Source organism: Strix aluco, chromosome 21, assembly GCF_031877795.1.
Source record: "Strix aluco isolate bStrAlu1 chromosome 21, bStrAlu1.hap1, whole genome shotgun sequence".
Classification (NCBI taxonomy): Eukaryota; Metazoa; Chordata; class Aves; order Strigiformes; family Strigidae; genus Strix; species Strix aluco.
The window spans coordinates 11,661,656-11,679,057 of record NC_133951.1 but is presented as its reverse complement, the minus strand read 5'-3'; the positions used below and the strand labels follow the sequence as shown (position 1 = coordinate 11,679,057).

Below are 17,402 nucleotides of genomic sequence, written 5' to 3'. Positions count from 1 at the left end.
CATATTTTTTCCTGCTTCGTTCCTATAAAATATTAGTGTGTTTTCAGCATTTTCTGTAAATATGTAGTTGAGCTGACCAAAGTTTTAGGATGGTTTTTCTGCAAAGTCTTTAGCCATAAATCCCTAAAACACCTTAATAACACCAGCAGAGCTATTCATAGACTTAAAATTAGGCAAGGGCCTAAGCATTTTGCTGAGTCAGCGCTTCACTGCATGGCACTATAAACTCAATTCTTTTGAAACACAAAGGATGTCATAAGGCAGAGCAAGTCCTGCAAAGATAAAAATTCAAAGAAAACAGCAGTATAAATCGTGAAGTTGGGTATTTTTTCCAGGAGAAGCCAAAGAAGGAATTGTTTTCGCTTTTAGTGGCTCAGGTGATAGGAGGAGGGGGGAGGTGAGGTTCAAAGAGCAGTAATAAACTTGCTTTCATCTGCTTTTCTCAATGAACCACAAAACTCAACAAGCAGTTGCCATGTGCAAGCATTGTTTTGTCTATTACCAGGACATTTCAGGGTTGTCACGATGAAATCATTCGGAAAGCTTGTCAGCCTGGAAGACTTACTGTAATATTTACCTGGTCTATTTTGTTAGTATGCTTTAAAACTGGCTTTTCCTTTTTTTCCAGCCTCCACAAGTTTCATGGTCAAGGGCAGAGGTTGCTGAAAGGAGAAAACGGTATAACTCTTTCCCCCTTTCACTGTCAGAGGTGTAGGCAGAAACACCAATGGTTCACATATACCAAATAAAATGTATCTTTTAAACCCAAAGATACCATGACATCTTAAGCATAGACTTATGAAGAAAAAGTTCAAAACTCCATTTTAAACCACTTATGAGAGGATTTACCAAGATTCTGCCTAATGTTCAGCTGATGCATTGTCAAAAACATTTAGCATGAACCTTTTGAAGTTTCTTAGCTCCCCCCTAGTTATTAAAACTTGAAGTGCAGAGTTTATCAGCCTCAGAGCACACACAAAATACATCACGTATTTTTTAAGTCAACCTTTCAGTTTGATTTTGAGACTATTATACAAAATAAAACATTCCTAATCAGGTTAATGTCTGACAGATAATGCTGAACAGGAGTAACTGCTGTGCCTGATTGATCCACGAGACAATTTTCATTTCCCAATTTTTTATTAAACACTTTGCAATCAAAGGGAACGGCGAGGAGTCTGCCATTCTCGGAGCGGGTTTCCTGTGAAGACCTGATGTTGGCTTCAACATTTTCAGACAACTTCTTGAATTTTTGATGCTATGTCGTAAGAATGTCTAAAACGTCACGTCAATGGATGTGCTGTGCTAGTGAAAACTGCGATCGTGAATACAAATTAACTAGTAAAACATCTGGTTTTGCTGCTTGCTGTATTCTTACCAACAGTTCTGCAAAAACAAACATCAGAGGTTCGAGCAGAATTTCCTGCAATGATTTAGAGAACGCCTGACTCATGATAAAGCATATTTATCAATCACTTGCTGAACAAGGCAATCTTCTCACCGCCAAGGGCTTCATTCCCAACTAAGTTTATCACCAAACTGCCACTTTAAGTGGGTGTTTGGAAACTTTACACCTGGAGATGGACCCGAGGTTCCAGTAGACCCCTGGTGCTCTACAAATGTCTCCTTAAAATGCATTCCTTGTCACAGATGCATGAAGACCTGGAAATATAAACATTTCTAACAGGCTTTACGAAGTCTCTTATTTTGCTATGCTCTTCTAAAAAGTAAATATGAAAGGCTCAGATATTTCTAATCAGGAGGCTAATCTGATTCTCAGCAAGAACAGAAGAAACACTATTTATTTTGTGCAATGAACTAGCAGACTGCCCACTATTGCTGGAATTCTCCCATTACATAAAATAACACACGTTCTCTTACACACACACACACACTAGAAGAAATCTAATAATGTCTTTATACCTTTCAAAGTAACCTTAATCAACAATATTAACTCGCAAGGCAAACCACTGCTTTTTGAACTGAACAAGAGTGAGCTTGACTCAACAGTGCCTGCACACTCAATACACGCAAGATGTGAGAGGCAGCAAAGTAATATCTTCTAAAATTATGTCTGTAAGCCAAAAATTGGATGATTTTTGACAGGGGAGGATGTACCCTTGGAAACTTAGAAATTCTTTTTTTCAAAGTCTTTAATGACCTTCAACCCAATTACATTTGCAACAAGACATGATAATGCAATTGCTCCTATTTAAAAGTATGTGTGACAACTGAGCATTTTTGAAGCTTGATTTTTTTTTTTTAAATCATGTTGAGATGAAGCTCATTTACTTAAAAAGAAAAAATGAAAAAGAACGTCCTCTGCAGCTGGTCAAACAGATTACAAAACTCTAATCTCACTAGCCTGAGGAAAATGAAAACTGTTTTTCAAGTATCTATTTTATAGAGCATTGGCTTTATACTTTTTAAAAGACACATTAACATAACTGATCAGAACATCCCAGAATGTTTCTGATGTAGTTAATCACATGACGTTATGACAGAGATACTTGCTGTCATAATGCCAATGTTTCTAAACATTTCTAAAATCCTTTAAGTTCATATTTTTTTTTCAAAATTAGACATGGGTAAAATCTATTTCAGCTTCATCAGAAGTTTTGCCTTCCATTTTAGAGCTCTAGAATACTAGTACAGAATATTTTAGATAGACAGACGTATACCAACACAGCAAAGAACAATGTCAGGCTCTACAACCTATTTAAATGTTTCTGCTAGTTTTTTATTCAAAACATTTTACACTAATTTCTGCATAACTCACTTCTGGGAGTACTCATCGCCCTCTTTTTTTTAACATAACCTTTTTTGCCAAACTGGAATCATTAATAAAAAGTTAAGAATTTGTGTAGTTTGAATTTATTGTCTATGCTTCCCTTAAAAGCAATCGTTTAAAACATTCAAGCCACACTTGTTGCACCTCTGAGGATCAATGCAGTATTGGATGATTTTGTCTGCAAACTTCCAGCAGGTCTGTGCCCCTCCAAGCCAGCCCTGGTAAGGCCAGACTGAGGATCCCCTGATCGAGCATCACTGCAACAGGCAACTGCCTGGCTGCACTGGAAACTAACACTCGATATTTGATCTTTTGACACTGATAATTTCACCAGTACAGGTAACAAATTAGGTGCAACTTATATACAGGCAAACCAGGAAGAAAAACACTTGCCAAAACTATTGTTATGTCTCAAAATATAGTTTTCATGGAATGTCAAGAGCTTTTATCACGGTTGTGACAAAGCAGATCTGATTTCAATGGAGTTTCGATTTTTTTTTTTTTTTGGTTAAGTCTTTTTTGACCCAGTTTTGACCTGAATGATGGCCAAAAGACTGTGCTAATTCAGTTAGTGGATCCTTCTGCTGTGGCAGAAAAGTCTTATGTGGAAACACAGACAGGAGAGGACCTCAGTGTCACACAGTAGAAGTTTTTATTGAGTTACTTGTGAACCTAATGAGCAACCCCAAGATATCCCTCTGCTTTTCCTCCCAAGAAAATCCCACAGGGTCATGACAAGGCAGTTAAAATACTGCCAAAAGGTACACCAAGCCCAGAAACCGTACAGTGGGGAATGTTTTGCCTCAGACCATCATAAGTGCTAAGGGCACAAGGACTTAGATCCACAGAATGAAAAGCCATCGAAGGCTATTAAATACAGACAGCAACTCTCTCAACTGTATCATGCTGGAGAATGGGAAAGCATATTGAGGAAATGTCCCTCAGTCTTCAGCCTGTTTTTCTACTCTTTCCTGGGCATCTGTTATCAGATACCATATCCCACAAGACGGAGACAGACGGACTCCAGTTTGACCCAGCACAGCCACTTTTATTCTCCTGGAGCCAAAACAACCTTCGCAGTTTACCTTCTACAAGACTTTCAGGCTTTTGAATGACAAGTGTCAAATCTCAGTATCCACAATACACTTCAGTCATCATCCAAAATGCTCTGAGCAAGAAAAATAACCCAATTGGTGTCTTCTGGTTTCAGAAATGCTTGGTGAGAATGTTTCTGTGCAGGTAGAAAATGCTACAAGAATTCAGCTGGCTGAGGAAGGCTTCATCAATGCTAAGCAAATGACTGCCAAACCTGTTTGGCACATCTAAAAGGAAGGCAGGCTCTTTTCATTTTCTCTCTCTTTTTTTTTTTAATATGTAAGTAGTTCCAAATATTCTTATATGGATGACATTTTTAAAATGCAAAAGCATTAAAAATAACAGAAAACAGATCAAGTTGTAAAGCGCCACCGGTTTCTCATTTGTGCAGCTCCATACTAACGTCTCTCATTAGACCTGTGCAGCACAAAGAGCAGAGCTTTCCAGCTACTTTCTGCACACTCAAAAACTTTCCTTATCACAAATGAGACATAAACTGCAGAAAAAACAATATACGGTGCAGTGTGAAAGACCTAAGAATTCCAGTATTGTTAAAGCTGCATAAATCTTGATCTAGTTTCAGGATCTGATAAGGAAGCACAAATAAGCTCGTCCTCTGCAGAGGGAGGTTTCGCAAACAGCAAGTTAGAGAAGGAGAAGGGACATCAGCCTTCTCACATACACCACCGAGGCTGGATTATTAGAGACAGGTGCTAGCAAATGAGCCCACAGCAGCGCCAAACTTGACTTGCAAATGCACATTTCCATATAATTCAGGATGGGGGGAGACCTGGTAGAGGATAGTAGAAAGGAAAAAACAGCATGTAAACACTTAAGGCAAATATAAATGTTAACAGTGATGGCAAAGACCTCACTGTATTCTTTGCCCATCAATCACTTCACATTTTCCTGTGCCCTCCTTGCTTTTCGGATTTACATAAATGTAGGTAGAAGTGGTGTGTTATTCTGGTAGGAGGAAGAAAACAATATAGCAGATATGAGTTGCTCCTTGGAGCTTAGAGCACAGCTGTGGTCAAAGGTGTTTCCAGGTACGCAGACAATTAAAATCCACTGATATGATTCAAATTGTTACATAGTCTTCAGTAATTGCTGTTTTGCCTTGCCGAACTACAAGTGCAAATCTGTAAAGGATAGGAATGCTATTAACATTAGGAATAAAAATATAAGGAATTTAAATATAGCCATATTGAGAAAGGCAATGCTTTTTTCTGAAGCCAGAGAGAGCCAAGACACATCTTAGATTTCTCCTTCAAGCTGCCTGCAGAGTTCTGGCTTGGTCCAATTGTGCAGGTGTTCCTGCCGGTATCTAACATTTGGTAGCCTGAATTTTTATTTATACAGTTTCATTCTGCCCCTCCCAAGCTTCTCAGTAAGCAAACAAACTCACTTTTCATGTTTAGTTTTCTCTTGTCTGTACTTTCACCCTCTCTTACATAACAAACTTGGAAGAGAGCAGCAGCACGGAGAGTGCCCGGGGCTCTTGGCGTGGGTGCAACGGGTCGGACACTCGCCTGCGGGCATCATCCCTCCTTGAATAAGCACATCCTCTTCCTGGGGCTCCTCTAGGTTAGGTCCTGGTGGTAGAAGGGTGGACGCTGGCCGAGAAGGGAGTCACGTTAGCAACAGGAATAAAAAGGCCAAGCTGGACCATGGTAGCCCATGTGGGTACCCATGGCAGTCCCTGAGCAGTCATGTAGAAAATACAAAGGAAAACGCTACAGCACTTCAGGATTTAATGTCCTTTCAACAGTTGTAATACAGAGAGCTAGTACAACCTTCTGTTGAAATTAAAATGTTGCACTCCTGAGACAGTGACTCTCAGGAGCCTGGATGAATTCTGGACTAGCACTGCTGCCCATCTGGCAAGAGCACAAATGCTGTGCTTCCCTAAACCACAGTATATCTGCATGAAGCTTTGGTGCTGACATGTCCTAACTAATTATTTCCCAGGAAAAGGGACTGATTTGTTTTCTCATGATCTGGTTCTAGAAGAATTTGCATTCACTCATTTTTGTTTCACAAGTGATCTGATTTGTTTTCAGGACATGATCGAGTGATGCTCTCCTTCCTCCCCACACAACAAGCAGTATTCCTTTGCGATGGTCTGAACTGTAAGTGAACAAACCCCAGAGCAAACTGAGCTGAGACTTTACAGCAGATCTCAAAAAGGAGAGTGAACGGTGCATTGCATGCTTTGTCTTCTAAGGCCAACATGGACAGGTTTGAAACCCATGATCTCATGCCATGCTGGGCCAGGAAAATGGCATATTCAGGGTATAAGTTTCCAGCATAAAAATACTCGTGAGGTGATCTGATGTGACTCTATTCACCTGCCAACAGTCCTGGCAGAAAAATAAACAGGTTCTGGAGATGAGCTGCTGCTGGAGGCAAAGCAGGAACCATTAAAAGAGCTGCCCTGACCTGTGAAGAACTGGCTTTTTTCTCTGAACTTCAGCAGATCTTAATGAATTCTTCATAATTAGCAATCTGGGGTTTTCACTGAGAATACATTAGAAATACAAATTTTGGGTCTCCTGGTCTCCTGGCCAAGCTGGTGAAGGCAGTTCCAACAGGTATCTTCACCACTACTGCAGATAACTGTTTGTGTTGTATCAGAGATTAGATTCATACATGAACATGCATCAGTGCTGAAGAATTTGATTTCGTAATTAACATATTAACTTAATTGAAGTTATCGACTTCAGTGCTGTGAAAGCTTAAACTAAGCAGAGACAGTTTTAGTAACAGAAGAAGTTGAAAAGAGGTTGTGTGAGAGGAGTAAGATTTTTTGTTGTGCTTGACTAATCTCTGCTTTACTGCTCTTCCAGTCCTCTGTTATCTGGCAGTTTTGAAGGGGACGTTGCCAAGAGTCCTAAATTTTATCCTGTAGGCAATACTTATTTCAGTTTCCTGAGAATAAATTTCATAGACAGACCCCTGAAGAAGAAAACAGGTGAACTCTTTTTGCTCCATAAAATAGTCTCCTTGCTGGAGGATCTCAGGCTTTCTGGAGAGGCCAAAGATACAAAACTATTGATGCCTGCACAGAAGAGCTTACAAAAAGCTTTAGCCTTGAGGTTCCCAGTCTTCCCTATAAGCTTCAGCCTCAAGTCCCCAGTCTTCTTCATGCATGTTTTCAAGGGTCAACAAATAAAATATTTACTATATCAAATCTTGCTCATCAATGAAGAGCATCAACGATGGTGCATGTATCAGCAACAATAAACCATTCCGAGGGAAGGCATCCCAAACTGCAAGATGGAGTATGCACATTAAATGCAGAATCCACATGCAAAAGGCTCAGAGAATAATGTATATTTTCAGTAAAACTGAAATAGTTTTCCACCTTCTTATATACATATGTACTGTATGAACACACACAGTTTCCTTGAACTGCAAGGCGACAATGTGTATTGGGCCTAACTGAAAATGTTTACAATACAAATTTTAATGGGAAAAGGAGCAAAGTATGACATACAGGAACAGAATTTTTTCTTTTTCTGGACTCTAGTGCTATTTTGGCTGCCAATAGTACACAAAATTTCCACTGAAGGGCAAGTCAAACCAATTTCCCTTAGGATGGAGGCATCCAAAAACTTACTGAGGTTATTACATTAGTGCCTACGCATTCTTTAAGCGGATGAACTGCTTCATTTTGAATCCATGTCAAACCACAAGAACTGGCTGATAATAACATTCAATTAAAATGATCTTGTTCTTCTAGAAAAAATTTGGCTACCAGGTACATCTCACATTTTCTAGCTGGGCACAATAGGGCGATTGATGCTAGAAGGAAACAGGATAGGTTTATATCAAGGATTCAGAGGGTCAGGTTTGGTGACAGTGTTTGTAGTTTTAACCTCTTACACAAATTTGTGAGATGAAAAAGCCACTTCTGCTGAGCGTGAAACTGTGAGAAAGCCAGAGCTAGAACTCGCAAATACACAAGCTGTGCTAATTAGACAGATGTTTTGAAAAACCCAGACTTTACACTCGATGCATATTTGTATCTTTTGATGTCGTACTTGGTGCTGCTTCACACCACTCAGGGCTTACATAGAAAAGCAGAAGCTGCTCCCCTGCTAGGCTGTCTGGGAGAGTTTGCCATCTGATCTACTGAATACACAGATAAAAGTCACCGCATACTTTTTTTCCTTTTCAAGTACAGTACTGTAACTTGGAAAGTTCCTTTATTCTCAACTCTGCTGATGCAAGAAAGTGGCAGAAATATGGCAGCTTTGGCTGCTTTCCTTTAGTAGCTCTTTGTAACTAATCTTTTAATGCTAAGAAAACAATAGGTATTTTCATTCTGTATGGAAAGAACACTCTAGTTATAGAAAATAAAGGCAATGCCTTCCAAAAAACTTTAAGTGCTACTGACCACTTGATTCCACTGCTACCCTGCCTTTAAATATTGATAAATAATTACCCTGTACAGGTATCAGATTCACCGGGTTTCTCGTTACACTTAAGAAAAGCCCAACTATTATGAAAATGGTAAGTTTAACAAAGATATTTCTATTTCACTGTGATCTGCCATTCAAAAGTGTTAGCCAGTCATTTTTTAAAAAACACTCTGATATTTGATCTGCTTGAGTTTCAGTTACATGTAAAGCTGGAGAGCCAGCAGAAAATTCTAAATGGAATCTGAAGATTTCTAAAGTCAACACTCATTCTGGCAAGAGCATTTTAATGCATAAAGCTGAAATCCTCAGTGACTCTCTCCTGCTGATATCCCTGGAGCAGCCAGCACCATGATTAGTACAAAACCAAAAGCAACCTATATTAGAACATACAGTTTTGCAAAAAATGTTTACACAAGTACTGGAAATTGTGCAGGCATGCTGGAATCAGCCAGTGCAATCTGGTGCTACTTCAGCTCACTCCTGGGATGAGCCACACCATAAGGAAGATATCTAAGGGAAATATACGTTGATAAGTAGAGCAGGTCCACATCCCCAAATTTCTATTTGCCAAACCCTGCAACTTGTGTTACTGTGCCAGGCCCTAAAAATCTTTACTACGGAGTAATAAATGTTTGTGGACTATGGAAGGTTTGCTTTGAAGATGTCATTTTCTCCAGCAATCTTTTGTTGGTTGAATATATAGTTCACACATATTGTGTTTCCACCTACACGGCTGGAGAAGCCCTGCAGTCAAGGCTGTTCCAGGAGCAGGGAAGGAGGCTGCGGTCCAGCAACTCACTGGAACTGGAACAAAGAACAGCCCTTGGAAAGTCTACACAGTCCTATGCACAGACTGCTTTACAGATGCCCTGTGTTTGGAGGACTCGGAGGACATTAGACACTTGTTTTTATCTTCTTGTTTTTTTTTTTTTTTTTTTCCTCTCCAGTAAAGTCCCAGACTTTTGAGCACAGGCTCTTCCTCCCAGGCAGTCTGCCTTGGAACTTTTGGGTATCTCCCCAGCTCTGTCTTTCTAAGCACCACCTTCTTCTCCACATAAAAGTCCCTGTGCTCTTTGGAGAATAAAACATCTTTGAAATACAACAAGATAGCCATCACAGCAGTCTTAAAAAAAAAAAAGCCAATTTTCATTTTCCGATATCATAGTTACAAACATTGCCTGCCCTTCTTTATTAGCTGTGTAGGCTTACGTCAGTATTACATAACACTAACAAGTGTTTTCTCTGTACCTTTCTGATCACCTAGCACCTCACTCAGTGTTATTACTCCCGTCTTGTCAGTTAAAAGCAGTGAATTTTATGGCTTGTTTCGAATTCCTTTTCACCATTTTTCCAGTGCAAAATTAGTGTAGTCCACCTCATTAAAAGAAACTGATAGCTTAGCTATATAAGACTTTATATTTTGTTATGCATTTATGGAATCTTTAATTCCATCATTTGGAGACTGGTAGATATAAGGTGGCATACCTTCTAGGGATAAACATGAATAAAAAGGACTTCACACAGCCTTCCGGGGGGGAAAGAGCCTTCCGGGGGGGAAAGCAAAGCACTGAGGACAACAATGATAATGTAGGAAAAAGTAAAAATCCAAACTTTTAAACCTGCTAGATAAAACTGGACTGCAGTTCAGAGGACTAGACAAGCACTAGTTCTAGTCTTTTATAAAACTTGTAAGTACGATTTTGCTGTTGGCCATGGTAAGTTCTTCAATGTGTTGAAACATGAAAAGTCAAGAAAAATGCCAGAGTGAAAAGCTTGCTGCAGGAAAAAAAGATGACTCAATTCTTTGTCTCACAAAGCATGTCAAAGATATTATAAAGTACTTACAGATGCTCAGCCACTCGGATTGCCTGATTGGCCAAACATTTGAAACCCTGTAATTTTGAAGAGAAGGTACTATGCTTCAGACAATTAAATAATTTCTGTGGCAACAGAAAACGAGATATGATTTTGAAAAGGAGAGAGGACTTTTAAAATCAGAATTTCTGTTGTGATCAATAACTATCTAACCTTAACAGAAAAGTCATCCTATTTTTATTATCGTTTATAACAAATGTGTCAATACAGCCTTTTAAAGATAGCCACGTAATGGAATCAGAGACAGAGCATGAGCAAGAGTTGAAAAGCCTGGGGCTAAACTCTCATTTCTCTAACAGAGACTATAAACAAAGAGTGTGAAAAACAGGTGCCTCAGAGTTTGGACCCCATGCAAAAGAGAAAGCAAACCCATGAAAGACCTGCAGATTTCATTTACCTATCCTTTTAGAAGACACCGAAGACTTACCTATCCTTTTGGAAGACTTTGCGGATCAAACGGAATATAGGAAATGACGAGCAAGGTAATAATATTTGCCTGGTAAATTTTAATGCCTGCTTTACAATGCTAAGGCACAAATGTTGGTGCCTTGCAATTCCCCACTAATAAAAGACACTGCACAGTTACTAGTATTATTATGAAGTCAGTGACAAAGAAATAGAGATCCATGAAAAATGACTCCACGTTTTTAACATCAAGAGGGTCCCTTAAAATTCCTTATTTCACCATGCCAAATGGTTTATCATGGTAATGTTTAGCCACAAAAGCAATTAGATGGATTTGAGATCCCTCTGGAGAACTGTGTGACGTACACATCTCTGAAGATCTTCAGTGACTGACAGAATTTGGCATGTCTGTGGCCATTGAACCATCGCAAACAGTAATGCATGTTCTGACCAGATGTCATGATGGCATGAGTCAGTGTCAGCTTCACCAGTGAAATGCTGACCTCCTTTTTACAGGCACTGTTAGCTAAAAAAACCCCAACACCTTCAGCCAAGTTAAAATAAAAAATACAATAAAATATTTTTTTAAAGCTTATAAATAATGTGGGTCTTATTGACAAAAGTTTATCACGCAGCTATTCAGCAGCAGTCTAGAATCCCTGCTGCATCGGTGTATGCTGGAGAAGAGAGCAAGTTAAGTCTAAGTTAACAAAAATCCTTGAAATAATGTATGTCTTCACTTTAAGCTTTAAACTTTCATTTTTAGTTTACACTAAGCTTTCAGGGTTTTTTTCCTAGTTAATATCCTCAGTGCTATCAGTTAGGTCATAGCCTTCTGAACAACCAGTCACTCCAGTCTTCCTGCTGTAAATACAAAGAAAATGCTGAACATGTAAACTGTTTCCCCCTTTATTTGCCATGGCTTGGAAACTTGTCAGCAGCCTTAACAAAAAGGTAAAGAACTGCACTGGCCCAGCTTTCTCAAAAGGCTCCGATGAGACTGCACACCACTTGTTAGGTGTGGCTTTAACACGGGGCGACCTCACTTCCAGAATCACTCCAACCATCCAGCACTGTGTGGTTGTGTGGTTGGATCCTGAAACTGTTCTTGCAGAAGGGCTGATGCACTGACCTACGCACGGATCCGGAGCTTAGGAGTCCGGAGTTCATCTTCATCTTTGCCACAAACCTTGAACAAAGTCAAGGCTCTACCCTCCAGTGTCTCATTTGTAAGACAGGACCAAAAGTGCTGCTTCTCCGTACTCTAGGTGAGGTCATTTTAGGTTGTATGCTCTCTGATGCCTCTCCTCCCTTAATAAGCATTAATAAGGACATCTAGAACACTGAGATTTAGCTTTGCTTGGGACTTTTAAACCAACAAATTAGAATTATTTATTTCTTACGAAACCCAGCATTGGCTATTGCAGAGTACAACCATGGTATCCCAAAAGGTATTTTGAGGACAATAGACTAAATACTTCTGCAGGACTACAGCCACTCAGTTAATGTTCCCATAGCTCCAACATGCTTTTTCTTTTAATACAAAATATTATTTGTAATTACAATTGGAATTTGCTAATAAACATAGTTGATAATGAAATGTAACTACACGCAAAATTAGCTTGTCCACAAAATTTTTAAAAACAGTTTTTCTGATACACTGCAATTTAGAGACGTTTGTAAATACCATCAGTATATTTTGACAACTACTTTCTGGAAACAAAGATATCAGGTGCCCTTAAAGAAATGTTCTGAATGCTTTAAAACATCCCAAGGTTTAAAATAATTTGTTTTACTTTTAGTAGGAAGCAAACATGAAAGGAAGATTATGCAAATAAAAGCAGAAGGACACGCGGTCAGGCAGCAGGACGCAGGCGCACCGGAGAGGTGGGCTGGGTGGCAGATGGGTGCTACGAGCAGCAAGCCCAGATGACCACCACTCTCTTTATGGGGCAATTTGCTGGCATGACATGCCAAACAGAGTGATATCAGTGTAAACCTCCCCCGTGGAAACAGTATTCCAGAATAAAAGGAAATAGAGTACCCCACATAAGGACTGACTCAAGTGTAACTACAGCATTTTGTTATAGTTGCATTAAGAAATTCCACCCTCAGTCCAACCTTTGCATAGAGGAAACTATCTTTTTGCTCCAAGATACAGCAGCATCTAACAAATATATGATGATGTTGAGAATACTCAACGCCCACACAGGCCCAGACAATTTAAAACCAGAAGTTTTATCCTTTGTTCTGCTACGGCTATAAAATACACTTTTGATTTTTTTTTTCCCCTCTCAACATTTTTAAACATAACAAAGAAAAACAACTGTTTCAAAATTTTTCACACGAAGGGGAACATTACTATATGACATTCTTTCCTAGAAATCTTTTAAGTCTTATTTATTAACAGAATTAATCTGATCATAAGCTGGCTGACACACAAAGTGTTGAAATATGTCATCTTCAAACCATGTTTTGCTAATGAAATGTTGGTGTTAATTCAGGGGATAAAACAGAATCCTAGAATCTGTAATATGAGCCAAACAACAAATGTGGTTCCTCTGGCAAAAAAGCATCATTTTCTCTCTTTTCTGTTGTGGGTTTGTCACTGCGTGCTCTCCATCATCCATTTCTTTCCAGAATCTACTTTTTGATGTGGAGTCCCCACTTGGCCATCAACATCTACATTAAAACGCTCTGAACATGTTGTGCAGTTCCAATCCCAGGAACTGTTTTGCACTTTCAATCCCAGAATCCAAAAGGATTTAATAAAAAAACCTAAGGCTGGGATTTCATAAATAACCTCAAGGTATCTCTACAATGCAATCAACTTTATGCTAGTGCCAAGTCCAGCCAGTAACCACTGCCAAAAGCAGCAGAAAAGTTAGGTAAATGCTCTGACCATTTGACTGTATTGAGCTCCGGGTGGTTGTGGCTAGATTGCTATCGGGATGCAAGAAAGCTAGTTTAAATTTAGCTTTAATAAGTTTACACTACACTTCAATGACCAATGTAGCTCCTGCATGGACATTCCCAGGAGTTCAGCACCCAAACCCTTACTGGAGGGTGCCTTCTGAAATCCCAGTCTAAAGCATCACAAATGGGTTAACAGACATGGCAATTTAAGCAGCTTTTCCAAGCATCTGCAGGGCATTAATATAATTGTACTCTCAAGAAATCCTACGGTCTAAACGAATGGTTCCTGATCTTTGAAGTGCTAGCACCTCACAGGAGAGGCACGGCACAGAGACCAGGTGAGCTTTGCTGGCTTTTTCCCATACTAGGCCAATAGCAGTGTCCTTGTACTCTGCTCCAAAGAACGCAAGGCCTGGTAAGTTCAAAGCAAAAATATCCACTCGGCACTGAGCGGTGAGTTGTGCTTTGGGGATCGCTCTCTGTGCCAGCACTGTCATAACCCCAACAGGCTCAAACTCAACAGCAGCGAAAACGCAGCGACAGGAGCCACTCAGTTGTTCAACGCCCTGTCAGACCACTGCAGCTTAGTCTTTGCTATTAGACACTGCAACGCGATGGCATCCAAATCGGTTACCTTATAAGCCACAAGAAAGGAATGTGATGAGCCAAAATTTTATCCTGATTTTATGACTCTGACAGCACCAAGTTTGACTTGCCCTTAGGCCAGACAAATCACGCTGTAACACAGAATGCCATGTAAGCATTTGTCTCAAACCAACCCAAAGTGAGGCCATGTGAAGCTAAAAAACGTTGCTCAGATTGGGTTTTTAGGCTGTCAAAAGAAGCAAAATGTTCTTAAAAGTTTCATTAATTCTTTTTTGCTAATGTTTAAGATACTATTTTTTAAAACAATCAAGATTAAGGAGATAGATACATTTGTGAAATAGTAACAACTTCAACATCTTTAGCTAGCAAAGAGAGTCAGGAATTTGAATTAACATCAAAATCATGTATTATGGCATCCACATCTGGATATCACTTCACTGACTAAATCCAAACTTTTCTGAGAGCCAGTTGGTTTCTGTAAAAATGTATTTCTCCCTTTGAAAGGAAATAATAATTGGAAGGTCTTACAGGAAGTCACCCAATACCATATAAAGGAAATTGCAATCTGTTCCTCAATGTTAGTTTAAATCAATGTTATATTTAGCAAATGCCCGTTTTTTAATGATAGTCTTTTTAATAGCTTATACTATATTAAGTCTTCTCAAAGGCTTATGCTATATTAAGAATTGCTTTGTTTTTAGAATGTTTCTTTAATCATCCCTCAAGGTCTTCAGCTTGCCCTAGGTTAGATGCTCTCCATCTCCAGGACATGTAGGATTCCACCTCCACAGAAACCAATTTTTTCTTCCCCAGGCTAATAAAAAGCAAAGTATTTCTGCATATGCTCGTCTAGAAGTATGTGTGGTTCTTAAAAATACTAAGTGATCAAATATTAAAAACACCTCTTTCTGTTTCCAGAAGGCTACACAGCAGTTTACCTTCCTAAGAATTTTCTGTTTGGGTATCTGGCTTTCAGTAAATTTCCATGAAATCAGTGGTTTCAAAGGAAGATTTTTTTAAAAGTACAATTTTAACGATACTAAACAAAGTTCAAGAATGCCAAGCATAACAGCTCCTGCAATGTCTTCCCCAAGTTGCCCAAATCTTACAAAACATACTCGCAGCATCAGTGCTAAAAACTCTCTGGGACACTGCTCAGAAACCCTGTGCAGAATTCCCTTGTGGTTTTTATGTATTTCATTACACTGTGAGGTAATAACATCAAAATTAAGTTTATAACAGCTGAACACAGACTTACGTGGAGAAGGTTTGCATACAACCTATAATCATTAGTGTTCAAGAACTGTTGTTACCAACAGCTGAATTATTTCCACTGAATGTAACTTAGTTTAAGTGAATCCATAAATTCCACAGTAGCCTTTGCACCAGGTGCTAAGAAAAAAGCTGGTAAACAGTTTAAAACGTGTTATTCAAATATATAACTCAAGAAGGTATCATGCACGATGACTCGAATTACAGCATATTTCTGACTATATGGAAGACTATTCCACTGTCACAGGGTTTCGGTATATCAAGATGGCCACTGGAAAAGTGGAGAACTACAAACACTACGTTTCGCTAAGTGGCAAAAATCCACCTGTACCCCGAAATAATGTGATTTAATTATGTTCTATTATCAGAGCCTAGTGATAATAAAAATTACCTCTGGTGATTCAATTTGGATAACAGATTATAGCCAACATTTTTATGGTTATACCTCTGACAGAAGAGACTAAAGAATGACCAGAAAGAAAATTCTGTTCCTCAACAAACACACAAATAAGGTAGATATTTTCCTTAAGAAAAGGAATAAATCATTAACCAGTTTATGAAAGAAAGGAAAAAGAACACTCTGCAGATGATGAGACAGTAATGTTAACCTAATTTCTTTATGCAAATCATTCAAATATAACTGTACCATAATTGAACATCAGATAGTTCCAACTGGTAAAAACTCCCATGGTTTCTTTCCAGCACAAAAAGTTAGAAAAACTGTAGGAGTTTATTTTTTCATGAGTTTCTAGATTTAACAATGTAATTCTTTGTTTGGTACTAGAAAATGTCTTTACGAAGGAAAAAAGGAATTTCCTTCTTCTATACAACTTTTAATGAAGTGTTTTTGTTGTCAACCCTAGCAGATTACATAGTTTCAAAACTTTTCCATTTCTCTTTACTACTCTGAAAGGAAAAATGTTTAAAAAATAATTCTGCCTGCTTCTGCAGGTGGGATTCCCTGCAGCCACTTTGAATCAAGGTGTCAAAGCTGCAAGAAGCAGAGTCCAAATATTCAGAACCCGTAGTGTCTTAAAGCTTCTCTGAAAAAGGCCAGAGAATGCAACTCTGATGCAAAATATGTAGAAATCTAATTAAAAAAAAGTTACAAATAACAAACACTTTATTCTGTTCATCTTTAGCACAGATTTTGCATATAGTTTGCAATGGAACCTAAGGACATGCTTTCCTTCATTGCAGCCTTAAACATGAAAGTTGAGAATGTCTTGTGAAAACCAAGCTTCAGCCTGTCCCACACCGCTGTGTGCAACTTGGCTCTTCTATTTTTCACCTTTTCTTTCAAGCACCGAAAGCGCTGTATAAAGGTGTTGAAAATATGTCAAAATATCTAAGTCAATATTAAAAGAAAGAGAACGGGAAAGTTTCAAGTATTTGACTGAAGTGCATGGATTAGACTCCCCAAACGGTTCATGCAGGCAGATGATCAGCCAGAGGAAAGAGCCTGAGTCATCAGCAACATCAAAGTCATGGTCCAGTGAATGGAATTACTGAGCGCTGTGTGAACAGGAACGATACCTGCACTCATCTGCCCACTGCAGAACTTTTAATTACATTCAAGTCAGTAGCATCAGTGACTAAAATCCCCAGATTACCTTGATTGCTCTGTCATTATCTGTAATCAGCTGCTGCTTCTTATCTTCAAACTTGTGTACAACTTCCTGGAGCCGCTGCTCTGCGGCAAGCTGCTGCCGGCTGTTCTCCTCTGTCAGAGAGGAAATGGTTGTCTGAAGTTCAGCTATGATCTAAAAAGAAAACAGCATGCTAAATCTCTCTTCAGTAAAAGGCATGTATTTTGCATGTTTTTATGCTCGGTACAAGCATGGCATTGGCAAACTCTGCTGTGCAAGCTAAATATTTTAAATTACCGTATTACACACTAGCAAGCATGAAATTCCACGCAGAGAAAAAGGAATATAGTAAGGCTGTGAATGACAAAAATTGCTGAACGCAAAATATTTGGAAGGGTTTTCCACTACGACATTCCAAAATATTTA

General features: G+C 38.9%; 1 protein-coding gene across 11 annotated transcripts in view; it reads right to left on the bottom strand.

Moving 5' to 3' along the window:
* Positions 1 to 17,402, bottom strand: part of CEP112 (centrosomal protein 112) — a 177,610-nt gene that overhangs the window by 25,998 nt on the left and 134,210 nt on the right. For 10 of the 11 annotated variants that reach the window (XM_074847007.1, XM_074847009.1, XM_074847006.1 and 7 more), the window contains one exon: positions 17,001 to 17,150. In XM_074847007.1, coding sequence (XP_074703108.1) covers positions 17,001 to 17,150 — 150 coding nt within the window. Of the gene's footprint in view, positions 1 to 5,392; positions 5,503 to 17,000; positions 17,151 to 17,402 lie in introns of those variants that run through there. The other variant, XM_074847011.1, reaches the window with a different exon arrangement.